This window comes from Zosterops lateralis (genome assembly GCF_965231275.1).
Source record: "Zosterops lateralis genome assembly, chromosome: 7".
Taxonomy (NCBI): domain Eukaryota; kingdom Metazoa; phylum Chordata; class Aves; order Passeriformes; family Zosteropidae; genus Zosterops; species Zosterops lateralis.
In genome coordinates this window covers 32854900-32874962 of record NC_139767.1, presented here as the reverse complement: position 1 = coordinate 32874962, position 20063 = coordinate 32854900, and the positions used below count along the sequence as shown (strand labels likewise).

The 20063-nt window shown below is 41.5% G+C and overlaps 1 protein-coding gene across 1 annotated transcript in view; it reads right to left on the bottom strand.

The window, feature by feature from the left end:
• THSD7B (thrombospondin type 1 domain containing 7B) overlaps window positions 1–20063 on the bottom strand; it is a 248501-nt gene that overhangs the window by 11351 nt on the left and 217087 nt on the right. The window contains exons 17-21 of the mRNA XM_083865429.1: window positions 19499–19652; window positions 10297–10438; window positions 8797–8912; window positions 8252–8369; window positions 2206–2351 (exon numbers count right to left, since the gene is read on the bottom strand). Of these exons, the coding sequence (XP_083721555.1) occupies window positions 2206–2351; window positions 8252–8369; window positions 8797–8912; window positions 10297–10438; window positions 19499–19652 (676 nt within the window). The remainder of the gene's footprint in view (window positions 1–2205; window positions 2352–8251; window positions 8370–8796; window positions 8913–10296; window positions 10439–19498; window positions 19653–20063) is intronic.

Below are 20063 nucleotides of genomic sequence, written 5' to 3'. Positions count from 1 at the left end.
CTTAGTCTTTTTAGGAATGTCAGCCAGCTCGTGTCTGATAATGCCTGGCTATTCCACTTATATTCCCTTAATGTAAAAAATGAACCATGTCGGACATTGCTAATTTTTTTCTTTTTTTTTTAAGCTCATCAGGGTAAACCACTTCAACTCTGGGAGGAAAATAATTATGTCCTGTAACCCTTTAAAATTGGATGCACTGACCAGTTCCTAAGTTCTGCACCCCTCTGAATGCAGGGGAAAGGCCCCATGCTGCCACAGGTGTGCCTGGGATATGTGCAATTACTTGGGGAGCTTCCACACTGTGACAATCAGCAACACAGAACACTTAGCAGGCTCTGTTCCTAACCACGAAGACACCTCTAATTATTCACATGAAGTCAACTTAGCATAAAATAGTCCTCCTACAGCCAGGATTTGCAGTCTCAGTTATAATACGAGGAAAAAATATTTTAGCCTTATAATTAATTGTCCCGTTTCTATTATTACAGGAGGACACTCTCCCACTGTGCATTCTGGCCTTACCATAGGAAGCTTTACCTTTTTTCACAAAGCATCCTTGAAAACAGGACTTCTGAAAGCTTTCTTTAGAACGAAGGCTTAAGCTTCTTTTCCGGTAAAGCACAGGAATAAATCACCCTGTATTTATGAACTACAGTTAATTCCTAAGCACCTCATTAAAGAGAAGTGAGCATGAATAGAATGGCTTCTCTCCAAAACAAAGCAAAAGGGAGAGAAACTGTTCTGTGGTAATTGAAGGAGAGAAGCAGGCTCTAACTCACTGAATGCAGGGATGGTATCTGGGTTACAGAACGCTGTGATTACTCGCTCTGAGCTGAAATTTAGCTGAATTTGGGATGGGCACACTTTAATCTGCACAATGTGTTATTTATCTGGAGTAAGCCACAGCCTTAATTCAGCTTCCCTACTAATTGTTCTAGCAGCTGTGTTAGTTCCTATGGTTGCAGGTCTCTTCCCTGATGTTTAACAGAATCTGCTTATGTTAGCTGGACAAAATATCAGCTGATGCTATTATTTTGTTCTTTTTATGTTATACATATGTTGTATACATTTTATACATGCTGAGTACAGCACATACAAGGACCACATTCACATCACTAGTTGCAATGAGTTGCTGATTAGAGAAAACACAAATATACTTCTGTTCCTCTGATCTTGGACTGTCACAATCCAGATTTCATTTGTGAAAATTCTGGGTATTTATGGTACCACTCACATATTCACTACACGTCCCTCCACCACACTGAGAAACCACGTGGGTATTGAAGGCACTGGCAGAGCAGAAATCACAAGGGATGAGTGTCTTTATGTGCATTATTGGCTTCAATCTCCTACACGATATGATGTGGAGAAGGATCTGGGATAGGTCTTGTCCCCTGGGACCAGACAGGGCTCGTTTCCACCACACTTCTACCTCCATCTCACCAAAGCCAGATTTAAGCAGGCTGATAAACTTCACTGTGAAAGATTCACCTCTGCTTAAACTGGGTTACCAACTAATACGTTTTAATATTGGAAATGTGATCTAACAGATAAGGAGAGAAGAAAAAGCACAGAGGGGAAGAAAAAGTCAATTCAAGCCTGATGGAAGTCACTGCCAGTGAAAAAATGATGGTCCCAGCACTGAGCAGAGGTGGCAGGCGTAAGGACAGCACATGGGAACTAAATCCAGACATTTTTAGATCATTAAAAAGATAGCCAGGGCAAGGAGAAAGTAGAAACCAGCCCTTCATACAATAACTCACACTATTGTACCAGAGACCTGGGGGGGAAGACCTGCTATACAGTCCTTCAAAAAAACAGGAAATAAAAAAAAGATTAAAAAAGGCTAAGCTGCCTTGGTATCTAGTGTATCTGTTTTCTTGTTAGAGATATTTTATGTAATTATATTATAGGTCACCATGACTATGCCCAGTCAAACACATTTCACTCCATAAATCCCCTGCAGTAATTCTATGAGCTCACAGTACCTGAACCCATATCACTTGTTATGAATGGCTGGTGATGGTTGGAAGATGAGGGGCAGGGGTTCACCGCTCCTGAACTTCCCCCTCTTCCCTCCAGACCTCCCCCAGCCACAGAGACACGTCCAGCCACAACCGGCAATTAATCCCACAACGTGACGATGGATTTTTGCCGCTGACCCCAGGCACGAGGAAGCTCTGGAGAGGCTGGAATAAGCCCTACCTGGATGGTGCAGGGAGACCAGGGCCCCAGCAGCCAGCTGTAGCAGGGCTTCACCGGGCAGCTCCTGTGCTGAGTGAGCTGCTCCGGGCAGGGTCTGCCCTCACCCGCCGCCTGCAGCACCACCGAGCGCCCACGCACCATCTGGCCTAGGACACACAGCACACAGCCCAGCAGAGATGCAGCCAGAGAGAGAGAGAGAAAAGAAAGAAAAAAAAGAAAGAAAGACAGATTTTGTAATTTATCAGCAGTCCTAGTTCATTTCCCAGCGCTAAAATCTGTTAAAAAAAGCAATTAATTGGGAAGACTGTTTGGTTAATAGGGATGCGATTGCTAAGTTTAAGAATTGCAGTCACTAATATTTTCAAGCACACTTTTTAAACACGGTTTTGTGTGTTTTCCAAATACAGTATTTGTTTATCCGACATATTTAAATACTTGACTAGATACTGATTATTAAATATGACAGGAAAATAATTCCTATGGCAGCAGCATTTCTACCATTACACATTCAATATGTTTCCAGAGATTTTTAACAAATGAAATTTTCTTTTTATGAGCAATTATGTGGACCTAATTTGAAAACTGCAAACACTGTAGTGGTTATTACCGTCCATAACCACTTCTACCATTTCCATTAAAAACCTATTTATTATTGGTGAAAACTTCTTCAGCCACTGAATGGAAAAAGCAATTATGGTACTACTTTTGAACTAATAAAACTGAATATATTCATTAAAGTTACAGCAATTCCATTTCTGCCTCCTTTGCTGTCCATTTATGTCCAGGAATGTTTTCACTCAAAATGTTTCAATTAGAATTCCATCTCCAATTAAAAAGAAAAGTGGAAAAGAAAAAGCCCTTATGCAGTGGGATGCAGAAGATTGTGCTGAGGATAAAATTTCTGCTCTGTCTTTCAATATGTGTGGACTTGAGTTAAAAACTGAAAGGTCTGGGCAGTAAGGGCAGACAAATACAACAAGGCAGAGGCGAGTGGTAATTGCTAAGCCAGTGCAAAGGAAGAGATAAGGTGTTGTGGTGGAGCTTTCCCTTTTGGATCACCGCCCTTCAGCTGCTTTTGTGAGCAGAGGGGAGTCTGCTGGGGGAGCAAACACCCTGCAAAACAGAGAGACTGCAATACTCAGCCAGATCCCTCTCCCAGCTATTTATGCACATGATTTTTAATTAAGGATACTGCAGGTGTAAGGCACATCTCTGATACCTGTCATCATGACAATCCACAGAGCAAGGTTTCCAAAAACGTTTTAGCAAATAAAAACTAAAAGCAGACACATCTGGAAAAGGCACTGATGGATACCTTAGCAAGCTCTCTTACCTTTATTTCCTTGCTCTGACCCACTGAATTCCATTTTTAAACCCATTAAAACCAATTTTAAGACTTCTTCCTTTTCCAATTTTAATCCCTAGACCTGGGGAGTTTGTAACAGAGGTGATGATAAAAGCTGCTCCCCACATGACTGTGCATTCAGCCATCACAGAATCACATACATTAGGAGGTGGAAAAACTCCTACCAGCTAAGAGGAAAGGAAGAAGGAAAGGAAAAAGAAAACAGAAAGAAAAAAGAAAAGGAGAAGGAAGAGAGGGATGGGAGAGGAGAGGAAGGGAAAGGGAAAAAGGAAAAGGAGAAAAGGAGAAAAAAAGGAGAAGAAAAGGAGAAAAGGGGAAAAGGGGAAAAGGGGAAAAGGGGAAAAGGAGAAAAGGAGAAAAGGAGAAAAGGAGAAAAGGAGAAAAGGAGAAAAGGAGAAAAGGAGAAAAGGAGAAAAGGAGAAAAGGAGAAAAGGAGAAGGAAAACTCTTGTGGTCCACTGGGAGTTCAGAGCAAGGGAAGAGAATCTCCCAGCCTGCTGTTGGATGAACAACACAACAGCTCTCCCCAGCCCAACTAGCCAAAATTAGCTGTTCCTTCATCTCCATCCAGAGACCAAATTTGCCAAATTTGTGTTAATGCTGAATGCAGAGTATTGGTGAGCAGTGGAAAAGGCTCTTTGGGAAGCAGTGGGAAGCCTGTGGCTGCAGGGCTCTGGGGCACTCTGACAAGCACCAGCTCCCTGCATGGAGTTAAGGAAAAGGAGATCTCCTAAGGTTAAAAGATCCGATTTCATTAGGAGGGACTTGAAAGCCTGAAGCATTCACCAAGCTGTTTTAATTAACTAAATAATTTCCTTTTGTACACTCTGTTTAACATGTTTCTAGCAATATGTAAATGGGAAGATCATTGAACAGAAAGAGGAATTAACAACCTTTCTTTCCATTTTGGTTTCCTACAGTTGGTTATCCAAACTATTGGAACTCACTACAGTCCCAGAGGTCAGCTGGGGCCTGACTCAGTCTATCACTTTCTTTTAACATGGTGAATGAATAACTGAATGAATAACTGAAGAAAGAAATTTTATTGAAACCTTTCTTTGCACAATGATTGCAGTGAGTTTCTTAAGGCTCTAATTTTTAATTTTTTTTACTCCAAAAACATTATCTAGGTACTCGATTACCACTCAAGTACCAGAAAAACTCAATTTTTTATTTTTAAATACCTTGTCTTTTGCTGCCTATGCAGACCAGAATCTCACTGCATCTGAAATTATTTTGTTTCCAGTACAGACTCTAGAAAAGTTAAAGCAATCCTAGTTATTTCTTTAATTTTCCTTTGAATTGTTCTCTAATTTCCCAGTGAAGTTTGAGTAGCAGGAGAGAAAACATCACAAGGAGTTCTTCACAAAGCAACACCAAAAATGTGTTCCCAAACTGGTGATGATCCAGGGAAGAATACCACAACTGAATTTTTCCATTGTGTCCCTTCACTTCTATCCCACAGGTCACTCTGGTGTTGGGATTCACATCTCCACAGCTCACTACAGTCCCTGGGGGTCTGAGGACTGAGTAAGATACAGCAACATGTTCAGCCCTGGAAAATCCTGTAATTTATCTGATAAAGTCAGCTTTGTAAATGGCAAAGCAGAGCTGTAGGTGGTTTTATACAATTTAGCACTCCTGTTAGAGAACTTGGGAGAAGCCATGTGGGATTGGAAAACGTTTATGTAGAAAAATTCAGCATCCTCATGTATTCATTTGCCTTAACAAAGGAAATTCAATTTGCTGGGGATTATCCTTACCAAACATCTTTCCTGTAACTTGGATTCAGGCCACAGAAGCATCATCCATTAAAGCAGCTCTATACATCTTTTCATAGCACTACAGCAACTGATGGAAGGAACCCTTATATATAACCCAGTGTCAGCCTAAAGCCCTATTCAGCATCCTGAGCAGACTCTGCCCAGAACTACAGCTGCAACAGGCAAACATCAGTTACACATCTCCGCAGGCTCAGCACAGGCAGGAAAGAGAGATCTGCTTTATTCATCACCGTTCATAAAAATCAATATATTCGCCTTTGGCTGCTGTGTACCAGAGCTGTGTTAGATGTCAGTGTCACATGTAGAGCAGCACCACTTCATGTTTAAATGCATTATTCCATAAAATAAAACCTGAGTAAAGGTACCACCCATTAAAATATATCACATCAAACTGTTACTGGAAGAAAAGGACAGAATAAAATTGTTAGCAACAATGCTTGAGTAAAAAACACATGAAAACACACTAAATTTTTACTTGAATTATATTTAAATTACGTTTCTCTTTCAAGTCCTTTATGGCACTTCTGCAAGCCCTTCACACACTCTCCAAAAAAAAAAGCCAGAAAAGCAAAATATTGTTGTGGGCTGATCCAGTAATGCTCCCTTCGACTTGCTGTGAATTATTTCTGCCCACCGAGCACCTAAGCCCTGCATTTTAGCTGTACCAAACAGTGGGCAATTACTTACTGGCAAAGGGAAGCAGTTAGGAGTGTTTACTACAGCCAATTCCCACAGCTTGTTTATTGTCATCCTGTGTTTTTTCCTATCTGATTTGAGGCTTCATCCTACTCCTGTGAATGCCCATGAGAAACTCAGGGTGACTTCAAAGGTGTCACAGTCCATGACCCTCCTGGCTGGAAACCCTCGCTGTGTTCCTCTGAAGCACCACCTGTGGATGAGTGCACAAGTCAAGTCTTCTCTGTTATTGCCATCATCCAGGAGGATTTACAATCCACTGGCACTCAGTGAAGCAGCTGAAGTGACACTGTTTGTGCTATTGGAAGCACACAAGGGCCACTGGCACAGGGCTGCTGCCAAGGTCTCTCCACCAGGGATGTTTGGTGCCACAGTGGCTCCAGCTGATACAGCAAAAGTCACATCAGGACCGAGGCTGCAGGAAAATAAACCATGTACTTGGAATAACCTAGATGCAGAGTACTTTCACTGATACTCCTGCTTTGGCATGAGGTTCAGAAGGCTCTTGGGTCCCTGCAAAGTTGTTCAAGTGGTTAAGAGAAGGACTGAGCAAAACTTGGCTTCTTTATGACACAGTTTGTAAGACAGTTCTCCCAGCTGCTTAGCTGATGTAGGTTCAGAGTATCTCCAGCTTTTAAATCCATGTTAAGCAACAGCAGTAGTAGAGTGGCCTGTACAAGGCAGCTCTCCAGGCAGCAGTACAGCAGAGTTATGATCTTTGAGGATCAGGGATGACCCATAAACCGAGCTGAGCTTGGGCTTGTCTGTGTGGTTCAAGCAGCCTCAATGAGGATTGGCACCGAAAGCCAGGACACTCACTGGAAAATCTCTTTCAGAAAGGCAGAAATGCTTCCAGTTTTCCTCTGATTTAGGACTTGAAGTAACTCCTTGTACTCACTGGCAGCTCTTTAAACAGTCTTTGGAACTTGCACAAGCATTTCAAGATCCAAATACAAGACACATCTTCACTCCAGTAACTCTTTTTGCAAACTATGCAATATAAGAGTTCAGGATGAAAAAACCTTCAGGTACTATATAGGGCGAGCTGCTCCTTGAGCATGCTAAAAGCCATAAAAACATTACAACCTGCTTTTGCACTGTACTCTGTTTAACTTAGTAAGTGATTGAACACTCAAAAAATTAAATTAAGTTTATTCAGCAACACAAGCATTAACACTCCAAAATGGATTTTAAAGAAAAAAAAATTCGGAATTAATAGTACTCCCAGTGTGTTGTTGTTAAAACACTGCCCATGAATTATTCATTTCTGTTAAGAAAGCACTACTTCACAAACGGGCTAAAAGCTCAGCAAAGAAAGAACAGCACTAATCCAAATATTAAGCTTTTTCTGTAACACGCTTTGATCTCTGGAATCCATCTGAAGGAATCATTTTATGGAAGTTAAGAGCTTTTTTCTTTTTGACCTTAAGTGAATTTGATTCAAATATACATTATGGCTTTTGAATCTTAAAGACCATTAGCTGTAGATCTCATGCACATCAGAAGCCTGGGAAATAAAGTCCCAAGCTTATTGAGAATAAAACCTTCAATGCATTTCATCATGTCAATACTCAAAGGGTATTTTAAATCACATAAGTTGAAAAAGGTCCTAATCCTTCCACTTTTTGTATGCTGGTGAGTACTACTGGCTATCAAACTTGCTGAAGGTACTGGGGTCATGTAAGTGTTAAGGGACCTGTGGATGCAAGATGGAGACAGAGGCATACACTAAATCATGGAAAACAGTCTTTGTGTGTTTTCTTCATGGGATAAAATTGCGTTACGAAAAATTACTTCACCAGAGAATTTGTATTTATTTATTAATCTCTTCAGAATCTCGTAACACTCCCAAACTCTTTGCTAGCTTTACATACTCCCCATCTCTAGGGTTAACAGTTGCTGTGACTGAATTCTGAGAGTTTGAATTAATTAATAAATAATCCTCCAGACACCTACCTGACCACTCATTCCCTCAGTTGCATTTTTCACTTTAGAGTACTTTGAAAACAGCCTCCTTTGCTCTAAACAGCCACCACCTCAGGACCTCCAGAGCATCCAAAACCACCTCTGAAGGATTGGGGTTTATATCCCCGAGCTCTGTACCCCTACTCAGGGGCTGCCTGAGCCCATTTGGGACTGTGGGTGCAGCCTGTGCTGCATGGCTGAGGTTTGGGGGGTCGGGAGGGCAGGCAGGGACTCACCACCGGCGCCGCATGTGTGGGAGCACTGGGACCAGGCTGACCACGGTGAGAGCTGGCAGTCCACGGCACACCCCACCACGCAGCGGCTGCTCGTGGGCACAGGCTTCTCCAGGTGCAGCTGTGACAGGGAAAACACAGGCATCAGCTTCCCCAGGCCCCAGCCACCTCCTGCCACAGCCAAGCACACAAACAAGAGCTGGCAGCAGCTCTGTGGTGTTTATGGGGAGCTTTCCTGATGGTGCAATGGATGAATGCGGTTTCAGTGTCAAAAACATCCTTCAGTGTTTGGGTCTCATTCCTAGGTTTCTAACAGCAGGACAGTCTCCCTGGTCCCCAGCTTTGGGATGGTGCAGGATTGGTAGCCATGCCCCATGTGTACAAGTCAAGGAGTGACACCACCCACTGACACCCCTCTGTTTCCCAAAGGCCCCAGCGCCATACAAAACTCTTCCACTGTTTATGGGGAATGTCTTAGCGTGGATCAGCAGGCACCACCAGCTTTCTAGAAGCACAGGGCCCTGTGTGTGTGTCCCAGCCCTGCTCACCTGCTGGCAGAGCTGCATGCTGACCGTGGCCCCATCACTGCGCCGGCAGCTCAGGAGGCGGCGCCGCTCCCCGTGGCCACAGGTGGCATTGGCACCCAGCTGGCACCCGCTCCAGCCTGCAGACACAAAGCAAAGGGTGCACTGCTGCATGTCACCTTTACACAGAATCATACAGTCACAGAATGGCTTGGAAAGGACCTTAAAGACTGTAGATCCAATCCCCTGCTGTGGCAGGGACACCTTCCCTCCTAGACCAGGTACCTCAAAGCCCCATCCAGCCTGGCTTTGAAGCCCTGAACATGGGTGTTACCTTCACCTACAGCAGCACTTCCCCATGTCAGGGCATCCCACACCCAAAAACAAGCTCCCACAAAAGAAAAGTTGTTCTCAAAGCCAGGCAAGTCTCAGAGGAGACACATTCTCTTCACAGTCTGATACCGTATCCCATTACAACACCGGTACATCAGAGTGCACATGCTGAACACTGATAAAGGCTATCAGTTCAATCCAGTTGGCACAGGTACAAGACTGTATTGTCTGAAGTAAAATTCCACTTTGATAAAGCAGCTGGGAAAGTTTCTGAAGGGGAACTCTGATTTAACCAGAGGCAAAGCTATCCATTATTTAAAACGAAACTCTCATGGCTCATGAAATAAAAGCAGTATTTCTAGCGGAAGAAAATTAATATCTCATTACGTGTCTGAAACTACATTGGTCAGAATACAACTAAACTGAAATAAGCTTTAAAACACCATTTAAAATAAACAAAAAGCATAACAGAAGCCACTAAAATTTCCATACACCACCAATAAATAAGAAGGATGAGAAGAAAACCTATTACTTTGTGTTTTCCACCTTTGATAAACATGAACACATAAATGTTCTGCATTTCTGAAATGCAATGATAAAAAAGGCATCATCCTGCTGCCTGTGTTTCTAGGGCTTTTATTACAAACAGGCTGAGTTTATATTCATAAATTTTATCTTGCTTTGTTCTCCCTTCCCACCAGCCCCCAAACTCCTCTTAGATCTCTCCTCTGCATGCCTTTCTCATTTATTTCAGCTGGTCAAAACAAAAGGAATTTTTCGGTTTTGTTTTAGTCATTTGTTTGCAACAGAACCAATTGCTTCTAAGGTCTTAAATAATGCATTTTGCTCCGAATATCCTACGCTCACCCATATAACTCATATTGCCTTCAAAGCAGACTTCTGTTGGTATTACTGGCTTCACCAGAGCCACACAGATGATGTACTCTTTTAATTGGAATTTTGTAATTAATTCTGTTGATAATCCATTGAAAATCCCATTTAGCATGCTTTATTTCCAATATACTTGCAACAACAACTTAAATAGAAAAATTGTGCATTTGTCCACTAATGTGTAAAATGTAGGTGTGTAATCAACTTTATTGAAACCAATGATGTCAAGGCTTTAACCAACACCTCAAACAAACATAACTAAAAACAGATACTAAGGGTATATTGAAAATCTGTACCTACCTGTTAGGTTGTACTGGTACTGGAAGCAATTTTGATTAAGAATACATGGCTTCATTTGTGAAACTTCAGGGCAGGGCTTTGAACTGACAGGATACCTCAGCACTTGTCGGGTTCGGGTTTGCATAATATTGGGGTCACACACCTGGACAGAGAAGGGATGGACAGTACAGAGACCCCAGTAAATCACACAGACATCACTGACTCCAGAAAAGTCACACAGACACCACAGACCAGGGCTGCTCATGCACATCCACGGCCACATGGAGTTAGGATACAATCCCACTCCTGTTCTAACAATACTAAAAAGCAGATGAAATAAAAGAAATGTGGTTCAAAGTTAAGAACACAGTATTACTAAAAGTCATCCTTTATCCACCCTGATTTGGCTATTTTAGCCTTCCTATACTATTTTTTCCATGTTTTTTTGGGTAAGGAACCTTGGGGACAACGGGATAAAGACTGACCCCACTTTGCTGTGCACTGCTTTGCACCTCCTTCCAAGACTTCCAGTAAAACGCCTCAGTACTGAATAATGGGACAGATTTTGCCACAATTAATGTGTTTTTAAGTAATAGCTGATGTTAAAGCAAAGCCCTCATTTCAAAGAAGGACATTTGTAACTGCATATCAGTTATGATGCTGACAAGACGAGGTGACTTTTCAGAGTATGTGATACCAATACTGATGTCCGGCTGCCTGTAAACCAGGATTTGCTTGTTTATATTTTCACAGGAATAGGAACCAACCGAGGCAGGTTTTCATTCCTGTTTGTGCATCACAGGCATGAAAACTGTTTGTTTTTAGCAGTTCTCAATCCTCACTCTCACAGCACTGCAGCATGGAGCTATTTTCCCACAAACCAGCAACGGGAATGGGTGAGTGGAAGTGGTCACAGCAAACCTAATGAAAATAAATCCCTTATTAAAGGTATTCACTGCCATTTATTGAACAAGATGACCCATTTAATTCCTAACAGTTTCTCATTAGGATTGCTCAGGAACAGCAAAGAAAACAAAACAAGCAACAACAAAAAAAAAGCAATGCATGTAAAAATACATTTTCATAAATGCTTGGGGATTTAAAACATGATTTTTCAATACAGTACTATAATTACAAAAAACAACCAACAGTTTAAAACCATGGGCTTACTACCATGCAACAAACAGTCTGCAAACACTGAACCCTGCACAGGTGGAAGTATGGATAATTCCTTATTGTGAATATTAAAGGGAAATGCAATGGCCTTGCAGCATAAATCTGCATCTCAGACTGCTGTAAACTGGATTAGCTGCACAGATGACAGCAAAACTGAACAGAATAAATATCAGGAAAAATGGGAAAAAAGTCTGGTCCAGTCTTAAAATACATTGTCAGGGCCTATTCTGCTTATGTTTACACTACATGAAGGAAAATCTATTACATTTTTATTGCTGACACACACCTTGTCAAATCATTTTAAATGGTAATCTTATTTGAATACCCTTGGTCAGCTAAAACACCCAATTGTTTCTAATTATCTGAAAATTAAACCTATGCTAAGTGTTTACCAATAGTTTACTGCCTTTTTCACAACTAATCTGATTGTTCATTCTCACAAATAACACTAATAACTTAAATGATTTGCCAATAAAGCAAAATGGCTCAGGAAAACAATCAAAGCATGTATCTCAGTAGCTATTTCCAATTAATGTTTCTCTGAATTATGTTACCAAGGGGAAAAAAAATCAATAGATGCTGTGACAGAAGCTGTCTGTGTCAGTTCAGAAATACCAGCTTTTGCTCTTTTTAAAATAAAAACTTGCAGACAGAAAATATGCCTCATTTGTAGATAAGTAAATTCTTTTAATAAAATAGCATTTTTCTCCTGTCTAGCATGGCCCCCGTTGTGCTTGATTATAGGACACTGCTGCAGCCCAGTGCTGCAATAGAGCCCCAGAGTTTTCCTGGCTGGCAGGACCATTTTCCCTGTCAGATATCCTCCTGGTAGGCAGCAGACCAAGCTAACAAGTCAAAAATCTATCTGGTGTTTGCCAGGATCCAAACAAACAAATGGTTTACTGATGCTCTGAAGCCAGAATTCTCACTGTGCTGATGAGCCATGGTGCTCAGAAGCCAGAGCTGATGCAATAAGCCCCTCACTTCTACTAGTTTTGAATAATAAGGAATCTCTGTAGGAAAAGCATTCATTTAATCAAGCTGAGGACATGGGAAACATGCAAAAGTTCAAAGTCGGCAAACTGTAACTAATATCCTGTAATATTATTTGTTGAATTTCTCTTAACGTCAATTGAGAAGTCAATTTAGTTTTATAATTGATTTTCTGCCCTTGCTCTTTCAAGTTAACCATGTAAAAAACTGAGCCAAATATATATGGAACTGAGTAAGCAGCAGGAGGGAATGACTTGCAAAGAAAAAGATGAAAGCTGGAATTTTCAAAGGAGCAAGAGGGAGCTGAGTATCCAGCTACCCTGAAATCTCAATGGGCTTGGGTGCACAGCTCCTGCAGGACCCCTCCGAAAACCCAGGCTGGAAGAAATATTTATGACATGGCAAAGGTTGAGGAATGGATTGGCAGATTCGGTGTCATTAGGGGATGTGAACAGAGAAAATAATGAAGAGAGATTGTTTCAGTGGGGAGATGCTGAGGGCACCAACAAGCAATGCCAACAGGGCATGTCTAGTCCTGAATGTGGATCTTAGAAAACACTGAGAACAAAACCAATCTCCACCAATGGCAAATCACAGGTTTAGGAGGCAGGACAGAAATGGAAATAAGCAACTTAGAGAAAAGGCAGAAAAAGAAAGAAATATTTAAATACCTAAAGTAAGAAATTACCATGGAATTAATCAAGATTTGAGCAAGATAACAGGTTGATTCTAAATATTCTCACAAATGACGAAAATGACAAAAATAATTTGACTGCTCAAGTAATTTTCCATACAAAACAGTGAAGGTGCCATTCAGGTACATGGATCAAGACTGGATCTGCCCTAGGGATCCAAGTTTCTAATCACAAGCATGTAGGAATCTACAGCTCCTGGGGTTTTAAACAAACAAAGCCCATTGTGCATCAGCAATGCTTTACTGAATATCTTCATTTACAACTCCTCTCTTCCCACTGAGTGGATGCCACACTTCCAAGGACATTATTTTACTTTCTACTGCTCTGTTAGTAATCAGTGCTTTCACTGATGACAGATGAAGGTTTTTAAATTATTTTTTACGTTAAGTCAGCCATTACCTCCTGTAAGGCTTTTGCAACTGGTTTGTGCTCAGCATCAGCCAACATTTCCACAGTGGAAGCACAAGAAAAAAAAGGTGCCTACAACAGGTGTGTTCAGGAGTGGGAGTTCAGGAGTTTGATTTGCATTTCTGAGATAATCTCTTTATGCTCATGATACTTATTTTTATGCCTGTGGTTATAAATTCCTTAACTGGTTTCCATAGTTGGGAGAATTTGGAATGTAACCATGGGATAGAAATGGATGGAACAGCAAACGTTCCCTATTCTGGGAAACTGAAACCCACATCTGACACCATCCAGACTAGAAATAAAGATTTATGGATCAAAGAAGGACAATGATTATGGGTGCCCACTGGCCATAAATAATAAAAGAGGAAACAAGTCCTAAGAAATGAAGGCAGCTGTGGTGCACAGAGGTAGAAGGTCAGAGGCCTGGAGAATTCTGTGTATCTTCAAGATCATGTGAAAATCAGTTTGGCTGTTAAATTTCCCAAACTATGTTGCTTGTTGATGTTGAAAGATTCCTTGTTGATGACTGTAGGCAATGAAGTGTGTAATTCTGGCATATGCATCCTTTGGTGATAGAAACAGAATTAATTTCTGGATGAAAATAATAATGGGCTGCCACCTCAGGTGGCACATCAATAGCCTACAGCAGTAGGATGCCATACACAGACAGTAGGTTCCTTTATGGGTGTAACTGTACTGTCCCAGCCTACTTTATAGTATTAAATTTCACCATTTCCATTATTCTTTTCCATAAAGTATGAAAAAGTTGAGCTAGAGCCACAGATCTACAGGCCAGATTATATAAACCACTACAGAAACAAAATATTCTGAAGCAATGAGAGGTCCATAAAATGTTAAGGCAGGAATAAATCAAGGTTTTTCTCAAAGGACCGCTTAGAAATTACAACAGCCATCATCTTGATTCTATGGGGGAATTGCTGGCACTATTGACTACTGCATTTTTTCATACTTCTTTTAGCCAAAGCTATTTACCATGACCACTTGTCACTATTTAAAGCTAACATATAAAGTGAGGGACAAAAAACATACAAAAAAGGATGCACCCAGCCTTTGGTTCTGACAGTCGCAGAACTGACAAAGCACTGAAAGTTTGTTCTGGAAGAGAAGGGTATTAAATAAAATAAAGTTGCAAGGTTATGAAGCTAAGTTGCAGTGTTAAGAGCTGTTAACATGTCACACGTTAATATACACTATTAGACCCTCTTTGGGATGGAATTTAAGAGCTGTCCATTGATCCAGGCTTTCATATGCATCATAATTGTACAGCACATAGGCTGTAACCCATTACAGGGCCCTTTAAGCTGTTTAATTTATCAAGCAGATTGTATAATGCATCCTGCACTATAAATAGCTGCCTGCATTATCCTCAACCGGCTATTCATAAGGAAACATACAACCTCAAAATAAGGTAAATGCAAAGGCAGCAACCGTATTTGACTGTTTTTAACAGAGCAATGAACCATTACATTGTTCAGCGTGGATGTTTTGTAACAATTTAACAAGCCATTCACAATAACACCGGTAGTCTTTTGAAATGAAAATGTATTTGCATAAATTTTCTTTTTCAGATGCATCCAGGTTCTGAAACCTCACTTGCCTCCACACAGAACCATTACTTTTAAAAAAGTGATTGTTAGCAAAGATTAATAAAAATAAAACAACTAATCTAAAAAATACAGCCGTTACCCACTTTTTTTTGACAAAGCCACACAAAAACATCCAAGTCACAGCTATGCATAAGGAGCAGTTCATGTTCTTCCAAAAAGCCTTGACTGGCATAATTCTCTTGCTTGATTTGAATAAATTATCTCTTGGGTTAGAAGGACAACTCTGTGCAAGCCTCACTCTTCAGCACATCCTTCACACTGCAGGTCCTCTGCCAAACTTACGTGCCAAACCCAGAGAGGCTGGGGAGTTTCCTCTGGAGATATCCAAAAGCTGTCTGAGGACACAATTCTGAGGAACGTGCTCTGGGTAATCCTGCTTGCAAAGAAAGGACTGGATGACCTCCAGTGGTCCTTTCCAACCTTCCCCATTCCGTGTTCAGATACCAGTTGTGCTGGAGACTCCTGTAATCCACAAAGTGACTCCCAGCATCTACAGGAGTCTGCAATTTCTCTTCCAGTTGGCATTTCCAAACTGTAACAACTCCAACTTGCATCGACAAAGAGAGTCCCTGCAGCCCTGAGAGCTCGCTGTATCACTTGGTGACACTTTTAATCTGGTCAGTTGTGGGTATATCCCGCTCCCCCCGCGGATTCCAGGGAATAGTAACTCAATTGTCGCGAGTCCTGAGCGCGGCACATCGCCATTGATCCATGAGGAAAACGCTCGCTGAAATGGAGACAGCTGCTCTCACTCACTACACACACAACCTCCTATAATTAACTAATTTCAGACCTCTTGGAATTAGCTGCTAGAAATGCCAACAGCTGAGGCAAGCAAGGAGGCCACTCCAATCCACAACGGGGGCTGCGACAGCCATCCGCCGACAGAGAGCTAACGAAATAGATTTGAGGTAATTATTTCAGGGACTTGTAGCACCACTCGCATATTAACTCTTTTTAAGAATGCTTTGATGAATTCAATTGAAGTCAATTAATTACATTTCCAAGTCAGATGAATACAAAGTCGAGACGCCGCAGGAAGAGTGTGTTATTCCATCACTGAATATGTAACAGAGATGACAGGATTTCAGTTCCCAGATTGCTTAGCTGGGTCTTTGAGCAATCAAGTGATGATGTCTAACTGAACAGGCTATTGTCCCTGGAACAAATATGAAATCTCTTAAGCAAAATGCAAGTCAACCTAATTTCCTTGTGGGTTTTTGTTGGTTTGGTGGGGCTTTTTTTGCTTTTAACTAGGAAGCTTCAAGCTGGTATTTTAAATGGCTTTAAAGCTTGGTATTTAAGTCACTTGGATGTTACTTAGGGAAAAAGAACAAAACATTGTAAGCCAAAAAATAGTCTTCAACCACAGGGAAAACCATTTTGAATTTACTTCACTCAATAGAAAAAGCAAGAATAATAGGGAAGATTTAGATCAGTAACTATGCATTTCTTGAATCCAGTACGGAGACAAAACCTCAAAGCAACCTTGAGGCATTGTATTTCTGACAGCTTCATTTCTGACCATTAGATGAAATATTAAAATTTACCTTTGTGTAGCAGTGTTAAATAGCACCATAATCAAGATGCAAAATATGTAATTCAGTTGAAAAACACACATAAAAGAATTGTGGGAGCATCTGAAATTATAAAAGACCACAAAAGTGTTTAAAAGCAAAAAGGAAATGCAGCCAAAAAAGGTAGAACAAATACAATGTTTTAGCAGAAAAAGTATTGAAGAAAATACTTTCCATTGACAAAGCAGTCGCCACCTTTATGACTCATTGATTTCAACACGATTCAAGATCATTTACCATCCTGAAAGTGGAAATTCACATGGGAAGAATATTGCTACAAGATAAAACCAAGTAATACCCTAGAAAGTATCCAGAGTACAATGACATATTGACAAAAGGTACAAGGGATAATCTAAAAGGCCTTTTTATATTCAGCTGATAAGAGTTAGTTATTCTGCTATCAGGATGAATTTATTATCAACAATGTAAAACATGAGCAGAACACCAAAGCGACTGGGAAAGAATTCTCACCTAACCAACATCTTAGGTAAATATCTCAAATCAAAAAGCTCCTCAGGCAAAGATGAGGCTGAAATTGTGATTGTTCATTTCTTAAAAGCTAGAATTTGTCAAGTTTCATAAATCCTCTTTATCTCCAGCAAGCCAAACATGACCAGAGCTACAGGGAAGACCTCCTGGAATGGTCGTTGGCAGCTGCCTCATGAGAGTGCTATGACTAAAAGAGTGCCATCTATTGTGGTTTGAAATGACAATGTGCTTGAAATAGAGCAGCCAGGATGCACAGTTTTGCTTTTTCATTGCAATGCAATGTAATCTTTCAAAATTTTTTAAATTTTTGAGTCCACTGACTCGTAGCTGTCCTAAGTGACCACCTCTCCTAGTGGCTCAGGAGATGGAAGGTTCTTTAATCATCCTTGCTGGCAATGCCTCACTCCAGCCACCACAATTCCCTCAATCCCTGCCCCCCACACACAAAGATAAACCAGTGACAGCACAGTCATTCTGCACTAACACCAAGCCCAGCATTTGCCTTGGAGATGTGCAGCACGTGCAGCCTGGGAGAGGATGTGCTGTGTGGCTCCCTCTCAAAACCCAACACCAACAGCCAGAGTAGCTGTAAAAGGGTGACAGCACTGCTGTAAACTCATCAAAGAGAGGGTTTTATCTGCTCATAAAACTTCATGCTGTTTACTGCCTCATATCTGGACAGAACTATTGAAACACATGCTCCGCCAGCACACAGTCATCTCAGTTTCACAACAAAGCATTGCAGAACAGCTTGTGAAAACATATTGTTCAGTTAATTGCATTGGCATGCAGATGCCCTCACATTTATGAATCAACATCCACCATGGCAAAGGGATGTACAAGGAGACACAGGGACTGTGGCATGTGGCCCTGCGCCTGCCAAGAGATGTGCTGCCTGATGGAGTGCAGCCCACGAGCTCTGGGCTTCCCTTTCCTCTTTCTGTGGGCTACAGAGACTTCACTATTGACAAAAAAAAAGGAGCCTTCAGGCAAAAAGTTTGCATGTCTTAAGGATGTGAGGGTGCTTAAAGCTTCAAGCAGTCCTTCATAACTAACTGACTGCCACCAAGGCACCTGAGAAACCCTCAACAGCCTCAAGGATCTGTACATCAGTTCACTGAGTGGGAAAATGAAGAAAATCCATGCCTGAAAAAGTCAATGGCAAAGAAACAGCCCAACCACGGTGGGACTCTGCAAGGTATCCAAGCATTTGTATGGGTTGCAAGAGTGTTATACTTCATCAAAGCCATGCTGCTCGGGAGGAGGTGAAGGCAGGAAATGAAACACAAGATTTTATTTGACGTGTTCTTACCGAGTATATTGATACGCTACACAAAATATTATGGAAGGAAATTACCTGTGTCAGCACTAGTATAAATACCTGTCCAATAACCACTCAACTTTCGGTAATAGCCCTGTTAACATGGGGGCAATGAATATATGTTTGTCACTTAAATACATCAAGCAAGTCTATTAAAAAACCCCTCTGAGATTAAACCTGGCACCTATTTCAACACTGATCAGGGAGAAACAATAGATCTGAAACCACGTGGTTTGAGGCCAGAGGCTTTTCATAATACAGAATTTGCAACTTCTTTCCATCTTCCACACTTAGGAAAACACAGAGCACTTTGCAGTGGCTTAAATCCCTGCCTAATTCACAAAGTTTTGAGTATTTCATGACGTGACAAATTGTTCAGGCACCTCGCTGTCATACCCTTCTGCTGCTGTTGCCTCAAATCTTCCCCCAAGGGTTTGAGGAGGAGGAGACACTGGACAGAAATAGTGTGTGCTGGGAGGGGAGAGCTGTCATTCCCTCAGGACTAAGACCTGTCCAGAAGAGTGTCACCCGCAGGGTTTACCAGCAGGCTGTTACAGCAGTCATGCACCACTGACAGAGGTCTCCCCTGCAAACATTTCCTAAGGCATTCAGCCCTCACTGCAACTGGAATAGTGTCCCTTCACCCACTCAGCTTGTGTGAGCCTTCTCCCATAGCAGATCAAGAGGAAGGATGTGTTGAATCAACTGTCACAGTAATAACTATGTGTTTCACTAACCAACTTCCTATAGCTCTGTCTCTGTAGAGACATAAATATCTCCAGATTCAACCACGCTGGCAGGACCCATTAAGCCTGACATCCCTCAGAAAATAATTTACTTTCCTAGAAAATAACTAGGCCATGAAATAGTTGAAGGACAAGTGAAGACTGCTACATGAGGAACACTGCCAGGGACACGGGCAGGAGAGCCTACCTGTGGACACGGGCTCCACTGTCCCCAGTCAGACACTGCACACTCACTGGGACAGTACAAGCTACACTTCTGCACTGTCTCTGGGACTTCAGCCTCATTACACAGAGTGTTGGGCACAGTCTCCACACCGTAGTCCTCAGCAGTGCTCACACACCTACACAGAAAACACACATTTTAATTAGAGTATCACACACAAGCTAGATATCAACAAATCTCCTCAACCCCATACCGGACATAGACGTGACAACAGCTACAAGCAGCATGGCTGGTCAAAAAGTAGAATTAGTATTTTAATGCAAATAGAAATCAGCTATGAGCACAACATGCTTTTATTACTTCATACAGAGGGATTTTAACTTTGATCAGCTGACAAAGGAGCAAACAGAAAGTGACAACCAGCGAGAACAAATCTTAGTGCTCCTGCTAGTGACATCTGAACATTTGGAAATAACTCAGCATTTCCCCATGCCTGGGGAATGAATATTCAGTAATAATGAATGCCACTCTGGTGCGTGCAGTGCTATTACTTGGGGAAAATGTTAGCAAATCAAAATATGGAGGCTTT